Source organism: Anopheles coustani, chromosome X (genome assembly GCF_943734705.1).
Source record: "Anopheles coustani chromosome X, idAnoCousDA_361_x.2, whole genome shotgun sequence".
Classification (NCBI taxonomy): Eukaryota; Metazoa; Arthropoda; class Insecta; order Diptera; family Culicidae; genus Anopheles; species Anopheles coustani.
In genome coordinates this window covers 17,202,755-17,220,269 of record NC_071290.1, presented here as the reverse complement: position 1 = coordinate 17,220,269, position 17,515 = coordinate 17,202,755, and the positions used below count along the sequence as shown (strand labels likewise).

The 17,515-nt window shown below is 44.7% G+C and overlaps 2 protein-coding genes across 2 annotated transcripts; one reads left to right on the top strand and one right to left on the bottom strand.

Moving 5' to 3' along the window:
• Positions 1–971: 971 nt before the first annotated feature.
• On the bottom strand, positions 972–3,516 carry LOC131268825 (serine--tRNA ligase, mitochondrial). Its single transcript, XM_058271104.1, has 2 exons — positions 3,491–3,516; positions 972–3,416 (listed from the first exon to the last, which is right to left on the bottom strand). Exon 2 carries the CDS (start codon positions 3,251–3,253, stop codon positions 1,934–1,936), a length of 1,320 nt encoding a protein of 439 aa, XP_058127087.1. The 5' UTR covers positions 3,254–3,416; positions 3,491–3,516; the 3' UTR covers positions 972–1,933.
• Positions 3,517–4,282: 766 nt separating this feature from the next.
• LOC131269794 (katanin p80 WD40 repeat-containing subunit B1) lies at positions 4,283–13,153 on the top strand. Its single transcript, XM_058272310.1, has 6 exons — positions 4,283–4,577; positions 5,268–5,395; positions 5,494–5,824; positions 5,896–7,846; positions 7,928–8,002; positions 11,304–13,153. Exons 1-6 carry the CDS (start codon positions 4,541–4,543, stop codon positions 11,539–11,541), a joined length of 2,760 nt encoding a protein of 919 aa, XP_058128293.1. The 5' UTR covers positions 4,283–4,540; the 3' UTR covers positions 11,542–13,153.
• Positions 13,154–17,515: the final 4,362 nt, after the last annotated feature.

Below are 17,515 nucleotides of genomic sequence, written 5' to 3'. Positions count from 1 at the left end.
GTCACACCCCGGTGTCAGCTATTGCGTTTGATTGATGAGTTTGAGGTAATCCTGCCGGCAGCGTGCTACTCTCCGGTGGCCAGAATCGAGACGGTTACTGGTACACCACGTCTGGCGCAATGTTGGCAGCCATCGTGCACGCGTTTGCTTTTATACCGTCATCCGTTCGGCTCCCGAGTTCGGGCCCCAGCAGCCCCGGGATTCGGCGGACTGTGCAGACTGGGATGGGCGCCGGAAACTCCGCCGGTTCGGTACGGATCACATTTTACGAGCCGGTCGAAGAACACGAAGAGCATAGCGACATACTCGGCAGAAGGCACGCCACCGGCCTGGAGTCTCTCGTGAGGGAAGCGTCGAAATCGGAAAGACAATTTGAATTGTTCTAAATCAATTTGAGCTTCCCGTGCTTCGCCGGGTTCAAGACTGGGTGCGCACTTTCCAAGATCAAAATCTCCCCCCCCTCCATTGCTGCTCCTCAGGCTCCATCCTGCCGACGTGGTTCATTTGCCACGTGATACACCAACGCATCGGTTCGGATGGGCAGCTAAATCCAGGTATTGTCTTGCAGTTCCTCCCAAGACGCCTGGAACAGATACTTAACATCAGTGGTCGGTACACTTTTTCCTCTGTTTCCCGGGTGGAAACAAATGGTCATCCGTCATAGTAGTAGTAGTTGTTGTTCTAACAGTACGAATTATTGAGTAGAACATGTGATACAATAATTGTTAATATAAGCAAGAGAATAACAAGCACCAAAACGCAATTGCAGCAACTACATATCATTCCAAAATAATTCGAGTACTTAAACAATGTGATGGGATGTATTTAAATGATAAGAAATCATCTTTATATTGCACATTAGGTTGCGAAAAGATCATGCTCGTGAACAAACACATGTGTAGCTTAGATTAAAAATGGGAAAGTATAAATTTCGGCATATTTTGGCGGTTTCTTTCTCTTCCCAACCGATTATAACCGAAATGTGCTAACCGGTGTCTTTAACACTTCAATTTTGAGTGCAAAAGTTGAGACTACGTCAAGGTACTAGCCTTTTTGTGGGATAAATTTCAACATGATAAGGAACATAGATCAAATATTCATGCTATTTAAGGTAATGAACCATTTAATCGGTTGGAAAATGCGTTGCGTTTGATGCGCGTTGAATATGCGTTGATTAAAAACTTCTAGAATCATTTTAAAATTTCTTGAATTTTCAAAAACTTTCTTTACCGATTAATGTTAACTCTGCGGCCGAACATAGTTGGAATTTCAAAGACAATTTTTATATTCTTTATCGATAGATGCAGAGTTTTGCATTCCACAAACGGCCCAAGTGACGCGCGGGATAACCAAAACCAGCTTGTGCGCGAACATACGATTTGTACAATTTTCGTTTTCAATACCGCATAATTTTTCACGCATCGTTGGACGCAGCACCGTGTAGCATGCCTTATTTAGGTTTGTCTGCATTATGTTTTTTTTTTTCTTGGTTTAGCCTCCTTCACCGCCACTTTGCGACATTTTTCAACCAGGAAAATTATGTTTCGGACTTCCGAAGCATGCAATGTTTTGCCACGGAGACTCTCGGAGTTTCGGTTGCCTATTCATCGTTCCATTTGAGTCGTATAAATCGGAGGATAGAATTTAATTTCGATCAGCGTGTGGTGTTTTCTTGGCGGTACAGGGTTGGTCCTCTTACAATCGAACCAAGTTGGCGTAGATTCTCTTACCTTAAAGTTGGGTGAGGCTGCTGCTCAATCATATGGTTCGATTCGTTATTACCACTGCTTTGCGTGCACGCAAACGCAACTCCGTTTTTTCGACGAGTCGTTCATCTTTTTTGCAGTGACGTGATTGAGATTGAAAAATATAAAACCAAAACAGTACTGATTCAATGGCAATGCAACGTAGACGTGGTTGGTTTTATTATATCTCATAGGATATCCTCTTGCAATAAACGTTTCGTTAGCTTCAACTCTGGCAGTTCTTTCCGCCTTCGGATAAATTGTTTTCCGCCCATATACCGCACCAGGGGCGATGGCACTGATACGGTGTAGTCTTCGTTCTGAAAGTTTTCCAGCAGTGCAATCAACATTCTCGGAATCGCACAAGCTGTACCATTTACGGTGTGGGCAAACTTAGGCTCCCCAGCATTACTGTCGCTGCTAACGCGAATGCCGAGGCGGCGTGATTGATAATCCGTGCAGTCACTACAGCTCGACAGCTCACCGTACATCGCTCGTCCAGGCATCCACGCCTCGATGTCGTACTTCCTGTAAGCCGGTGCACCCAACTCACACGGTGGCATATCAAGAAGCAGAAAGTGCAAACCGAGATCGTTGAACAGGCTTACTTCGATGTCCCGAAACTCCTCTAGTACTTTACTGGACTGGTCGGATCGGCACACGGCAAACATCTCTACCTTCGTGAACTGATGCACCCGATAAATGCCCTTTTCCTCCTGCAATGCGGACGTTTCTGCCCGATAGCAGCGGCTAACGGCCATCAGCTTGAGTGGTAATCGGTCAGCTGGCAGCTCCCTATTAGCAAAGTAACCCGCCAGGGCCATCTCAGAGGTACCGGAGAGGCACAGAGGATCATGTTCATCACCTGATAGCTTATATACTTGATTCCGCACGCCATGGACACTCATACCGCAGCTTTCAATAACGCGCCCTGGTAGAACGTCCGGTACGGTGATTAGCTGAAATTGGCGCCTTTGCAGAGCATGAACAGTGTAGTTGATAAGTGCATGCTCGAGTTCAGCCAAATCGTGTGTCAGGTAGTAGGATCGGTGCCCGGTGAAGTTGCCCAAATTTTCCATTCTATAAAGATTCATTTTCTTACATATATCGCCGAACTGGAAGTACTTTCGATCAGTCTGATTGTGCTGTTCATTGTAACGCCGAACGATCCGTGGTTCGATTCCGTAGTCTATTACATCCGGATGGGTGCGATTTGGAATTTTACCCAATTCTTCCTGCAGTTGAGTATTGAGTGCGATGCGCTCATCTTCAGATAAATCGGTGTTCTTCGTAAGTTGTTCATTAATGCTCTGTACGCGTCGTATATCACCGATGCCCTTCCGATGATTTATGTTTGCTTCGATGTCCGTTGCGTTGTTCGGATCAAGCAGATAGTTGGTATCGAAAGAGGGTGTTACGCTAAAGAAATTGTGCGTCATTCGCCGTAGAATACGCCCCCATAGTGGAACATTTGCTCTGCCTGATGTAACAAGCATCGGCGAAATCATTCTGTGGAGTTTTATCCGCGCTATGTGTCCGGCGATTACTAACAGCTGACTTAGTTAAGGATTTGCATTACGCAAGACATCGCTAATCCGCCCAGTACACTCGTGATTTCATCAGAACACCGGTATTTTGTTTACAATTTATATGCTTCGTATTCTGCAGCACCTTCAAATATAGAGATACGGTTAAAGATGTTTCACGTTGTAATTTCCCTAGATTGCTGTTGAAGAATATCGTACTTTGAAGATACCAGCTCGTTTTGTTTCTGTTTTGATTATCTTTCTGACAGTTTAGATGACAGTACTTACAAGATACATAGCGTCTGCGATCCGATACAATACCTTGCGCATGAAAGCTCGTTTAAAACATTCATCGTAATCTGCTATTTCTAGCTTGCTTTATTATCATGTTTCGATTGAAACAAGTTAAAACCATTAGAAAGAATCCGAAATCCAATCATTTTATTTTGTCGTCAAAGGCCATTATATACTGTTCGAATGAATCGAGCTCTTCGTATGCAGCCCTGCCGTTAGTTTGAAATATTTCAATGTTTTTCATCATCCCGTCGTCAAGGCCAACTGACACGGCAAAACAGCTGTTTGAAATTTAATACAATGTAAGAAAAATATGTTTGCAATTGAGTTTCCCATACATTATTATAATACTTATTAGTGGAACAGCGTGCCTTGACGGATTTATGTTTGTTTAAGTTTTGATGAACAAATAATGGTCATGGTCACTAGCAGTAAACGGATAGCTGATGTGTGCTCGGTAAAATGTGAAAACTGTGGTAAACCGACGTCTTTATAAAATTTTTGCTTAATTCTCATGGCCTTGGTATTCAAAACCCATTTAGGAATAATATATGATCTCCCAGAGCTTGGGAAAATAACAAAATCTATCTACTCGGTGATTTATTTCACGCGATTGCGGAAGTTTGTAACTCGCTGATGTAAACACGGAGTACATTTCTGGTTACTTGACAGTTTCTCTTGTTTGTGGAATTGGAAGAACAAAATCGTGAAAAAAAACCCAACGGGAGTGTAAATCGTCTCGACAGTCCGAAAATAAAGACAACATTTTGTGCGGAGCCAGCCGAACGGCACGCAAAAAGAACAATAAGCTAAGAGTAAATGAGGTTAAAGGGAGCATTTGCCGCCGTTCGTCAGACACACGAATGATTACAGCTAGGATCGGAGAGCGGACGATCGTACCGAAAAGATATCGACTGGCCACACAGGGACGTGCAGCCCGTAATATTTAGTGCGAACGACTGCAGGCGCTGGGATATGGCATCGGTGGCCCGCAAGCACCCGTCGAAAATTTGTGAGTGTGTTCTCGGGTCGGGAAGAGTTTTATTTTCAGTTGGTTGACCTCGGGCGGATCTAATTCGGGTGTGCTGCTGCACAAAACGGTATTCCTCCGCAGAGGGCCCTCCGAGGCTTAAGCTGCGCATAAAGAAAAAACGAGAAAAAACAAGATACATATTTCGTCGTGATCAACCAAACCAACCAATCAATTTCGAACCCAAAGTCTAAACATCAACCGGAGCAGACGAAGCTGTCTTGCTTGAAACATTCGTTCATTCCAGAGTAGATTAATCCAAGTGTAAAATGCAAAATAAATCCATGTTGAAGAATGTATCGCCATACGTGCATGAGAGGACGTCACTGACATTTCGCCTGATGGAAGTGGCCTCTCTCTCTACCGCACAAGGCTAACGATGCTGTTGGTACCAAATTAGGTATTCGTCTGAATGATTTCATATGCAAGCAAAGAGATGAGAATATATGCTGAAAGATTCGTCAGCAAACAAAACAAAGAAAGCAAACCATTGCTCGATGAGTATCATACACATTTTGGAGGGATTATTCAATTTGGCCTATAGTTTCAAGTGTATAGACACCGGTTGTTTGAGTTGCATCTTTCCATTTCATGATCGTTCAGCTGGAAGGAGCTTTGATTTGTCATGCTGCACATCTGAAACTAACATTCGTTTTTCATAATTCCTGCTAGATGATATACAAGCCCACAGTAGCAAAGTGTCATGCCTGGATATTGGAGAAACTGGACGCGTGTTGGTTACTGGTGGCCACGATCGAAACGTGAAGCTATGGGCATTCGGTAACGACAAATGTTTTATGGTGAGTATTATTACATTTTTCCAGCTTGCTTAAGCAACTGCTCTGTTAGCTAATGTATGTTTTAAATTTGATATCTTCCACCCCGACACACCGTGTAGACACTGCCCGGTCACAACTCCTCCATCGACTGTGTAAAGTTTGCGTACTCGGACGACTTTGTCTACTCGGCGGATGACACGGGCGTGATAAAGCGCTGGGACCTAAACGTCACCGAGTCGACGTCCCTCTTCGGGCACATGAAAAGCGTCCGGACGCTCGACTTCTACCCGTACAGCGAGTACGTTGTGTCCGGCAGCAACGATACCTCGATCCGGCTGTGGGACGTCCGGCAGAAGGTATGCATCAAGCGCTACCGGGGCCACATGTCGCACGTCAACTCGGTAAAGTTTTCCCCCGACGGCCTATGGATCGCATCGGCGGGTAATGAAGGTACGTGAGGAAGGATGGTAAGTGGTGAACGATTACACGGTCGCAAGGTTAACGGTCTTAAAATATTACAGGGAGCGTAATTATATGGGACATACGCATGAGCAAGCTGTTCATGGAGTTTACCGAGCGGCAGACGCCGGCGACATGCGTCCAGTACCATCCGTCCGATTTGCTGATGGCTGCCGGGCGAAGTGACGGCACCGTCGACCTGTACGACCTCGAGAAGAAGCAGCTGCTGTCGCGCAGTGGGCCACCCGCTTCGAAGGGCACCCCGACGCCAGCGGCATCTAGCACCGGTCAACCCGTCCGGTGCGTCACGTTCGACGAGAGTGGCAAGTGTTTGTTCGTCGGCACGGCGGCCGGCATTACCGTCATCGGCTGGGAGCCGGACTGCGAGTTCGATCGGCTCGAGTCGAATTGGAGCCAGCTGGGAGATATGAAGGTTGCCGGCTCGAAGCTGCTGTTCGGCACGTTCGAGGAGGGCTCGGTGTCGATCCATGCCATGCCGCTCGGGAATCTGCGCGCATTCTACAACCCCCAAAGTCAACCGGCCTCGTTCAACCACCACCAGACGTCCCGCAAAAGCTTCAGCCGGGGCAGTGGCAAGGTGCGCCTATCGATAGGTGGCGCCGGGGGTGGTGTCGTCATACATTCGCCAAACCTGGCCTCGGCCGCAGGTGGTAGCTTTGACTTTGCGCCAGAGAGCAGCACCGGCAACGGTAGCAACGGGGGCGATATGTCCCCTAATCTGAACATCGAAATGATCGACGAGGAGGACGTCGCGTTCAGTGAGAAAACGTTCGACTTAGAGGTGCCACCTGCCGGCAGCGTCAACCAGCAGTCCACGGTTTCTACGATGGCAGCCTCATCCGTGGAACGGATGGATGTAAATGGGAGTGGGAGTCCATTCTTGGGCGGTCCGGGAGAGCCGATGATACCGGGGACATCGTCACCACCGCTGTCGCCATCGCCAACCCCGCTCGTCAACAGTCACTATCTCGTGCAGGAAGAGATGCAGATGTACAACCTGGGCAACAATCTCGACTACTTTCCGCTCCCGAAGGGCCACCTGCCGGACGCCGGTAAGGAAGATTTCCCCGTCAACAGTGCGCAACCGCCGGACTACGCACCGAAGGGTATCGTCGCCTCCTCACTGCCAGGAGCGTCTTCCACGTCCGCTTTCGCCAACGGAGCGTCCTCTGGTGTGGGTGGGAAGGGAGCGAGTGGAGGTTCCGGTGTGCGAGGAGGATCATCGAAGCACGACACCACCCAGCGCACTCGGCCCGGCAGCATCCATGGCGGCGTTGGCCACAGTCGATCGGCCGGGAATCTGGTGCGCCGGCTGGCCACATCCAAGAGCACGCTCGAGCTGAACAAGCTGTCCGCCGAGGAGGCGGTCACGTTCAAGAAGCCGATCAGCCGCGGAAGCTCACCGATCCGGCACCAACATTCGCAGCACCAACACCACCACCATCCGCCCTTCAACTCGAGCGGCTCGAGCTCGAGCAAGATGCAGCGGAGCGAGAGCAGCGCCCAGATCAACAATCTGCGCAACGGTGGCGAACGGACGCGCCAGCACAACGCCAATGTGAAGGTCGAGATCGTCACGAAGCCGGTCCGATCGAAGACGTCACTCGACATGCGCCGCTCGGCGGCCGCCATGGCCTCGACAGCGTCGATCTACGGTCAGCGCACGTCGAGCGTCAGCCTTGCCGCGAGCGGGACCGAGATGGTCGGGCTAGATCAGCTGCGGGACGCGTCTAGTGCGTTCATCGTCGATCGTTCCAGTTCCACCATCATTCGCTACGGCATGCACGAGAGCTCGAGCCTCGAGTACGAGATACAGGTGCTGCACAACGAGCACGACGCGACCCTGCAAGCCCTCTGCAACCGCACCGTGCTTCTGTCGGCCATCCGAAACTACACGAAGACGGGTGACGTCACCGGGGCGCTCAAGGTCGCCGTGCGCATGAACGACCAGCACATCCTGGTGGACGTGCTCGGTGCAATACTGGAAAAGACGTACGTATTCCCGTGGCACCCAGAGTGCAGTTGCATTTTCAACCAAACTCTCTTCTTACCTACGTGGTTGTCTCGTTTTAGCTCCCAATGGACGCTGGACATGTGTGTGTTGCTGCTGCCAAAGGTGTACGATCTGCTGCAGAGCGAGTACAAGTTGTAAGTATTTTCAAACACCTTACATTGAATTCAGGGGGAGGCATTGAAGAACCTTACTCTACGCCACACCATCGTGTTCGTTTTGTGTGCAATGTTCCGGGAAGGTTTACTTTTCAAAGCCTACTTTTTCGGTATTCGCAAGTTTAAAACTGTAATCGTGTTTAGTTTAGTTGCAATTTAACATTTTATTATCTCAATGCCTGGTGGAAACCCCTTCGAGTTGGGTATGTGTATGGAAAATAATTGATTTAGATTACCTTTTTAAATGTAAGGCTGGATGCTTTCATTAGTTGAACGCTGGTGTTATTATTTCTTTTATTTTGAGACGTTCCAATGCATTGTCTAATGGACAACACGCATTCTGCGATAGATATATCAGTTCATTACGCCTTAAGGAGAAGTTACGAAACATGTGTATCTATTTATTTATTTAAAAGTGTGCATATATATAGTAGGTATGATTTTTTAAAATTTTTTACTTTTATATCGTTTCGGATCACAACCAAAATTGAATGTTGATGAAGACGAAACCTCCCATTATAGGGTGTGAAGAAAGTACTTCTTCTTATATTTGTCACAATTTTATTCTTAATTTAAACGGAAATCGCTAGACGAAACTATTTGGAGAGCCAATACATTCGTAAAGAAATGAATTGAAATGAATGACGGATTTTCTTATCTTGGAGGGAACTTTTACTTTAGTTTTGGTCGCTTACGTTGGTCTCGTTTTGGGACGCATAGCGTAACTTTAAACAAATATTGAAGTTTCTTTTGGCATCATGTGTTTGTTTAATTCTTGTATGTCTCATAATGTGTGTCATATTGTATTGTAACATATTATTAAAAAGAACCCCACGTAGGTTTGTTATTCGCAACTGTGCCGGATTTATATCCATATGTATGTAAATAGGAACAGTTTTTGCGCCTAAAAAGTCGCTATTAAACTTTACAATGCAGAGGTTAGGTTTAGTATGCTCAAAGGCAAGACAATTTTTATCAGCAAGATTAGCGTCCTTTCGGTATTTTAAATCAACCTTATGAGGTTCTTGTAATCTCTTTCGCTAACCGTTTCAGTCGATTGAAGTTTTGGTAAATAACTTTAGTTGTAGTTTGTTTTTTTTTTTAAATCAAGCCGTCATGTTATTTCCTTAAATCAAAATTTGATGAACCGATAGGATGAAGGGATCTGCGGAGCTCACCAATGGAGGGTATTTTACAGGAAAATATGCCTATATTGGTTTGTAAGAGGGTATATATACATGTATATATAAATAAGCGAGGATATAATATCCAACCCAAAGGCCGTTCGCGGAAGTGGAAGCGCTCTCGCGCAATGCGATTAGGATCACAATCCTCATGACCTTTTCCTTTTAGAGCAATCCCACTCGAAATGATACCTTTACTCTCCTCCCCTCGCCCGCCATCCTTTCTTCCCTACGCTTCGATTCGCTTTTGCGTTCCTTCTTTCTTCACCCGCGGCTCGACCCGTTTATTTTTGCTATTTGTGTGTGCATTTTTTTCGCTGCGAGCGGTGATGAACCACCGTTGATAAAGTGCTTTGTCCGACGTGCATTTTCCCCGATCGGGCTTTTCCAGCGCCCGGTGGTTTGTTTGTTGTTTTTTTCTGTTTCAATGCCGGCTCAAGTTCCGGTAGGGCCATAACGCCGGTTCCATGTGTTCGTGCTGTTGACAACTCGGAAGAGGGCGCGCATATATTATTATTCCTGTAGATTTATGTGCCCTCTCTCTTCCTTACACCGCCGTTCCCCCCCCCCCCCCCCCCCCCCCCCCTAGCCTTTAGTTTTCCTTTGCCCTCTACTCGCTACAGATTGCGAATCTTCCGAATGGGAGGGGTTAATAAATGTCGCTGGTACATGGGAGGGCGCACAGGAGGGGACACGCCGTTGCAGCGCCTTTTTCCCTGCGTGTACGTGTTGTTGTTGTGCTTCTGCATTTTGTTCCAAGCCGACCCGGACAGTCCTGGGCGGATGCAAAGGCCGTCGCCACGCAGCCCGAAGGGGAGGGGTTTTCCTTCGGACGTTTTCGACGAGGGACCGGGTGTTGCTTCAGGCGGCGTCAAATCTATGGCGGCGATTAGTGGCGACGGGCTTGTTGGTGTAACTGCGCGATTATTTCAGATTTCTACATGGATTTGGTTGCAGTTGTTATATGAATGTCATAATCCAAACAGCAAAACTACGCTTTTTTTTTGAATGAAACCGCTTTTATCGAGCAGTCAAAATGGCCGATCGTAGGGTAGAGTGGATTATCCTTTTACAAAAATTACTAAATAATATGATTACGGAAGCTATTTCTTATGTGATTTATGAAATATATTATACCAGGTACGGTGCATCTAGCGTTAGTGTATTGTTAACAATTCCCATTTCATTCAACGTTCAATCGGAAATAAGAATACTTTTTCGAAACACACATGCACATGCACCAAAGAGCCCGAAATCAAATAACTGTCGTGTTAGTTTAACTAACATTTTCGTATAACAAACATGTAGACATCATTCAATTTGCTCCAAAGGTGTAAAAGTTCAGATAGATGACAGCAACATTAATTCATCGGAAATCGTCTTCATTTCAGTTGACTGAAAGTTTCCGAACTCATCACACGTATACACGACTCAAAACAAATTAACACTAACTATACACCGACAATGATGAGCCGGTAAACAAACTATATAGAATTGTAAATGAGCTGTATTATTTCATCTCTAAAATGAATAATAATACTCATTTAGCGTTGTAAATCATGCGAGTGAACTTAAATCGTACAAAAACGATGGTACAAAAAAAAAAAGGTTTTATACTGTTGACTCCTTTCAAAGCGTTCTGTTGAGAAAGTCGTCAAACGAATTTCATTTCGCTACGTGAAGTGAACTTTTAGTTGCGCAACTCAAATTGCTTGTTCATTTCGCGTTTTGATTAGTTAAGTTGGGTATCACATGAGTAAAATGAGTGTTTGACAGTTGTTGTTAAGTGAAAAAACTGCTTTTATTGAAATAATCAATAGTACATGTTTAGGTTTTGCAATTGAAAATGAGTAAATTGTTCAACGAGCGTTTAAAAGGCAACAGTTTGGTGGTAATAAGATAATTTTGAATTGTAATGAGCGAGTATAGTTGAAGTATCCTAGTGTTTGTTATGGTGGAGAAATTGTTTTCGCGTATTCTTTTTGTATCATGAAACACTCTGTTTTCCTCATCGACATGGTAGGTTCAATTAGTGGTAACGTAGTAGTGCAGATAACAATTTTCAACAACATTCCACTCTCCGCTTCTCCTTCCAGCCACTGCACCCGGGCGTGCGATACGCTGCGCGTCATCCTGTCCACCTTTCTGCCGGTGATCCGCGAAAATACCGACCCGTGGGGCGCTTGTACGATCGGCGTGGACGTGAGCCGCGAGGAGCGCCAGAGCAAGTGCCTGGAGTGCAAGAACTGGCTGCTGCGGATACGATGCCTGCCGGAGAACCCGAAGATGGGCACCAACCTGCAGCAGCTGCAGAACATGATCGTGGACATATGATAGGAACCCGTGGGCGCAAGAACGTGTTGCCGGCGGATGATGATGATGATGATGGCAGCAACACCATCTTCTTGTTCGTGGACGTTGTCCCCACCCGCGTACACTGGAGGTATTCTCACACACTCACCAGCAACCACCAGGCGTGCGGCGGGGTTCAGTGTCCATTTGCCTCGTCCTAGTGATAAGAAAGACAGAAGAGCTTAACTTTTACGAAGTGATCGCTGCTGCTGCTGCTGCTGTGCGGCGCAGGCGCTAAGCGAACCAGCCGGAATGGAGGATCCACCTTTTCACCTCTCTGAGAGTAGACTGCACAGTTGCACAACAAAAAGACACACACACACACCCAGGATTCATACCCGCAGCAGCTGCATCAGCCTTACAAATGTCGTGTTTGCACTCGACACCCGAATGCAACCGACTGCATATCCCTTTGCGGCTTGCTGCCGGCTAGGCATTGGCTCCCCCCCCCCCCCCTCCCACTCTCCCTCCAATATCCCCCCATGTTCCCCCATCGTTTTGCGTTGCCATGTGGGGTAGGTCGAATAAGGTTTGTCTTTCCGTTGCATTTAGGAGTTTTCTCATCCATCGTTCTGTTACTTACAATGCGGAGTGTTTGGTTAATCTTCTCACACTTCTGCTGGTTTTAATTTGCATCACCAACGATTAACTCCAGAACTGTTTGACTCATACCCTTTGCGAATGCTTTGTGTTAACTTTTTTTTTAATCTTCCAACCCGGCCCTCGTGTTAATGCGCTCCCTAGTGTGGATTTTAATTTAAGTTGAAACAGAAACAAAATAGTAATATTTCTATAGTAATATCTTCTTCTTCTTCTTCTTATTCTTCTATAATATCTAATAAGACTGATCGTTTCTTTCGTTTTTTATTTTAATGTGAACGGTGAGCCGGCCTGGATTAAACGTTTAATACATTATAATTATAACTGCAGCAAACATTCTAGTGATAAGTGGCACGCGCCTAACGACTAATACCAACCCGCGTAGGTTAACTGAGTGTAGGAGATAAACAAATAAACACTCGACGCCGGCTAGCGGCCATAAAGAGTGTTATTTTGAGCGAAGTTAGCGTGTAGGTAGGACGAGTTGTAGAGGAGCAAACGAAGTAAAAATGAACGGTATGAAAAGAGGAATGGAAACTTTCGCAACAACAACAACAAAAAAAAAATCATCAAAAACAAAACGTGGAGCATAGTGATCGACACTAACCAAAAAGTACTAGTTTTTACAATTAAAAGCTGCATGCCTAAAAACATGGAGCAATACGATTAGCGTTGAAGGAGCTGGCATATGAACATGAAAACTAGAGCACTAGACAATAAAAAACGTGGTTAGGGAAAGGACGTCACGATATAGTTTTACACACAGACACACAAAAACAGATAGACAAGACGTTGGACCGAGACGATGATGATCACCTGATGAAATGTAGATGCAGGGGAGGTTTTTTGTTTTGTTTTTCGTTTTTTTTTAACCACAAACTAACATCCGGCGGGGATGGAATCCCAGCCGGGATGGCAACTGAGGATAATCATTTTTAATAATATGGAAAAAGTAATAAAATCGGCGCCCGTCAGGAGGGCGCACACAAGTGCACACGTAACGCGTTGACTTGCGGATGTGGCGATGCCGGTTGTATGTTGCATATCACCGAAAGAACAATCGTTTTGCAAAAAACTGGCTGTATTGGTTTAGTTAGGAAAATGGAGACGGCAAAAGGTGTGCTTGACTCAATTCTACCACGTCTGCCTTATCGGTTTAAAACCTACTTCGGCCGTGAACTTAAGCATTTATTTGGCATCTTCAGTGCATGCAGGCACACGCCTGGCGTCCACTTAGGGATTGTTTGTAGCTCGGAAAAAAAGCCCGGAATGTTTTCGCGTGGTTAAGCTTGCCCATACTACTAACCCCTCCTCGGTACTTATCTACTTCGATCGCCTGTAATGATTCTCATCCACTACTAACCTTCGCCATTGCCATGAAGACACTGTACAAACCCGACAGCGATGCGATGATAATGTTTCGAGAAGCAATCAGTTTTCAACTGCGACCAAGTGGGACATTCGACCGGATAGGCAGATATATGCAGGAGCGGTAAACAGAGAAGGCCTTTTAATCATAATTATTACGATTACTTAAAATAAACCTGGTTGAACCGAACAGCGGTATCGGCAACGAGGGACACAAGTCAAGGAAGTGCGTCCAAGGCGTTGATGAATGTCGAACAAGGGCGCCCTAGCGCACCCTGGGAAACCGTGATACACCAAGTGAGAGGTCGTGAGCCACAAATAAGCTGTTAGCGTTCGATTGTGACGGTCGGATTCGATGAAGGTTTCAACCTTCCGCTCCTCCAATTTGACGATTGCTGCTTCGAGGTATGATTGATAATGAAATTTTGTAATAATATAACAATTCGGAATAAACTGTAACATTGTATCCAACGGCAAGTTACTGAAGTTTATGTGTGTTTTTTTTCCCTACCCGCCTCCCTATGTTTCCCTCCTCGATAACAAGCTAAACCCGTAGACAGTTAGTAATGCGATAGTCAATGGTTGCGATGTCTTTTCGTTAAGCAGCGGGTTTCAGGATTTTATGTCGTGTTTATGCTTCCCAGATGGCTGCGTAGGCCATCAAGGTTTGGGTCAAGCTGCTCGCAAAGTCTTATTGTTTTTCCAGGCCCGGAAGGACCGGCCAAAGGCCCGTAAGCGGAAGAGACGCTAATCTGTCCGTGAAAAATTCAGCAAATCCCCTTGTCCAGCATCGCGCGTCCGTGCACTTTCTTGAAGAACTTCGTGACATAAAAAAGAGACTCGCCCGGGCAAGTTTTAAACGCCGAAAAACATCGTCGTTAATCGGCTTACGTTGCAGCTTCTTCACGCATCCGATTTGTTAATGCCGGGCAATGGTCTGTGTAATTCTGCTCTCCTTTCTTCTTACGTTCTTACTTGGCTCCGTTTTGTTTTTTTTCGTAGCATTCGGAAACAAAGTTACGTACGACCTTCTTCTCGGGGTGGCGGGGGAGGGGAAAGCCCATCAACGAATCGTTCATTACTTCAAACATCGGTCGGCGGTTGTTTTTGTGCTGTTCGACCAATCGAGTTTTAGTACAACCTTTTTCTTTTTTTTTTTTGCAAAGTTTTTCTTGTAAACCGTACCCGGAACGAACGTGGACGGTGTTTTTTCTTTCTCTAACTTTTGCAACTAATCTCCCGATTTGTGGCGTAGCGCCGGATAGCTAGGATAACGTGTTTTCCAATTAAACTTCGCTTCACGACTTGTCCTATTTATGTTCACTGCTATTATAGCGTACTCTAATAAACGAAGGAATAAATTTCAGGAGCTTAACAATTCGTTATGTGTTTTTAAACGGTAGCGTCACATTCAACGGTTGCGGAAAATAGTTGTGTGATTATAATGTCTTTGTGAAATCCAACCAGTTTGTTACCGGTCAAAATAGATAAGTTATTGAAAATAGTATAATATCACTTTTGACTGATTGTTTATAATCTTTTGAAATTCATCTTTTGTTGTATCGTACTCCATATAACACTTATCAGTGCAGTTTCCAGTTTCTTTAGCTGCGTTACGCTTGATGCAAAAGGTTAAATCTCTACAAATTCTTCGAGCTATTTTATTTTAACATTTATATATCTTTTAGCCGAACACCTTGTATAGGATTGTTTCCTGGTTGTTGAGGTTTGTGTAACGTTGTGAAATGTCAAATTAACTTGTAAAAGAAATGAAAGACTTTCTCCGGCAAAGAGTTTTTTATGTCACGTATTTCAAACATAAGATTGCGATCGTTTCTTATATGTTATCCTAATTGTTTCCATTTTTCTCAGCCCTTGTCTCTTCAAAGATAAGACAAAATGGTTTGAAATTTGAATCAAACTGCAAAATTTAGAAGAATTTGTTTTCTTTACTCTTTTGCTCTAGTTGTTTCAAAAGGGATTAGAAAATATGATTAGAATTTTACTTTTTATAGTAGATGAACAAATGTTGATTTCAAAGCCAATTTATCTGACTTATCAAAAAGCCCGTTTGTGACCCGTTCAACAGTGTTTCTGCTGTTTCTACTCTTTTAAGGTGGTAGGATTCTTTGGCTGCCTTCTTTCTCCCACCCCCCAACTGCGGTTTTCAAAGGATCTCGTTTCGTTTTTCCCGGAAAACTTCTACCATTCTAACGAGCCAACCCGAGCCTCGTCCGCGACGACAGGACCTGTATTTATTTGGCTAACAAGGCTGACAAGGAAGAAATATGGCGTTTCCCTTAGCGCTTTGCATCATTTCTCCGAAAAGTGTTATTTGGGATGGCGACAATTCAAATAATAATTCTGAAATAATTAATCCTACGTAGTAATAAATCCCGCCGTCAGCGCCTCGCAAGAGGGTTTTCGGCAACGAAGCCTCACTCCTTGCAAAGGTGGGTTGTTTAACCTACTTATTGTGAAAATCAACACAAGCTCGGCTCGGGAGAACTTCCAACGAACCTCGACAATGTCAATATCGGAGCCTTGCGCCTTTCCTAAAGATTGGGGCCTTTCTCGTGAGGAAGCTCCTCGGAGCGAGAGTTAAGAGCAGCATCCCTTTTTGCGGGGGATGGTCCAACCCTATCCCTCCGACCGGAGGAGATGAACCCGCTCGCTGTTCGGGCTCGGAAGCAACAGAACGGCACCCCGCCACCGGTGCTAATAAATCTTGTCGAGGGGGTGGAATTTTAATTTCGAAACCCTTCACCAACATTCCACGGTCGTCGGCGAGTTTTATGCCGAGCCCTCCTCCTTATTTCAGCAATGGTGTTTATAATTATAGCAACCGTTTTTCGGTAGCCCTTTTGCCCAAATTGCGAAGAACTTGGAAGAGTGGAGAGGGAAATGTTTGTATCGCTTGTGCTGCCGCCCGAAAGGGATGAAGAAGGATGGGTGGGTTTTCCACTAACCGGTGCGAAGGTGATTATTTACGATATCGGGGTATTATTATGGCGCCGACCGTCATCTTTGCTAGCACGACGAACCATTTAGCGTAAGGGCTTTCCTTTTTAAATATAATTGAAAAGTTACTCAAGCAACCTGCCATTTTAGGCAAACCTCTGCTTTTCGTAGGAAACAAGAGTGTGAAATTAATATTAAAAAGTCCTCAAACCTGCAATGAGGGAGTTGAGAGGAAAGCTGGAGGAGGAGAAGGGGGAGAGAGTAAATGGGGAACTAAGGACGTGCGGTTTGGAGTACATTCGGATCAATCCGAATCGAAACTATGAAGCGATCATTATTGTAGAGAATCTTTACCATTGGAAACACATATTTTGGGCGCTATAATTTATAAACGACAAAATTTAAAATGTAAACAATAAGAAAGTAGAAGCAAAACACATCTCCTTTAAGAGTACAAAGTAGTAAATTAATTTGAAATTGTGGATTATATGATAAGTTGTTTCAACAGGAGATAAACTATAGAGAGCAAACTATGGGTTAGAATAGTAAACATGATAAGAAAACTGATTGAAACTCGGTCAAAACAGTCTTAATTAACCAACTAGCCATGCTCAATGGGAGACCTCAATCTTTTGGACCTATGGTTTAAAATAAAATCACCATCCATAAACAAAAATTCGCCGGAAATAGCCTGGAATTCATGAGTAACATTGACAATCCATCAACAATATAACAAATATAACATATAACAAATATACTTGGAACCTATCTATGTATAAAAATAATACAAACCAAAGACGCTATTTTAAACAAACAGCTGTATTATTCAAATCAGCTAAACCTGAAATTATTATTTCTAATCAAAATGACAGCTCTATTTGACAACTAAATAAGGTTACAATTTAATACTCAAGAGGAGAAACATCAACATGTAGGTGGAATCTGATAGCGTGAAATGGTTATGTAATTATTAGACGAGTTGATTTGTATGAAATATATTAAACTTTGTTAGTTTATATTGATAAAA

Excerpts from the sequence above, each read along its gene's own strand:
- LOC131268825 (XM_058271104.1), bottom strand. The coding sequence starts at position 3,253 with ATGATTTCGCCGATGCTTGTTACATCAGGCAGAGCAAATGTTCCACTA.
- LOC131269794 (XM_058272310.1), top strand. The coding sequence starts at position 4,541 with ATGGCATCGGTGGCCCGCAAGCACCCGTCGAAAATTT. Across the intron at positions 5,396-5,493 it reads GTAACGACAAATGTTTTATG|ACACTGCCCGGTCACAACTC; the intron begins GTGAGTATTATT and ends CACACCGTGTAG. Across the intron at positions 8,003-11,303 it reads CTGCAGAGCGAGTACAAGTT|CCACTGCACCCGGGCGTGCG; the intron begins GTAAGTATTTTC and ends TTCTCCTTCCAG.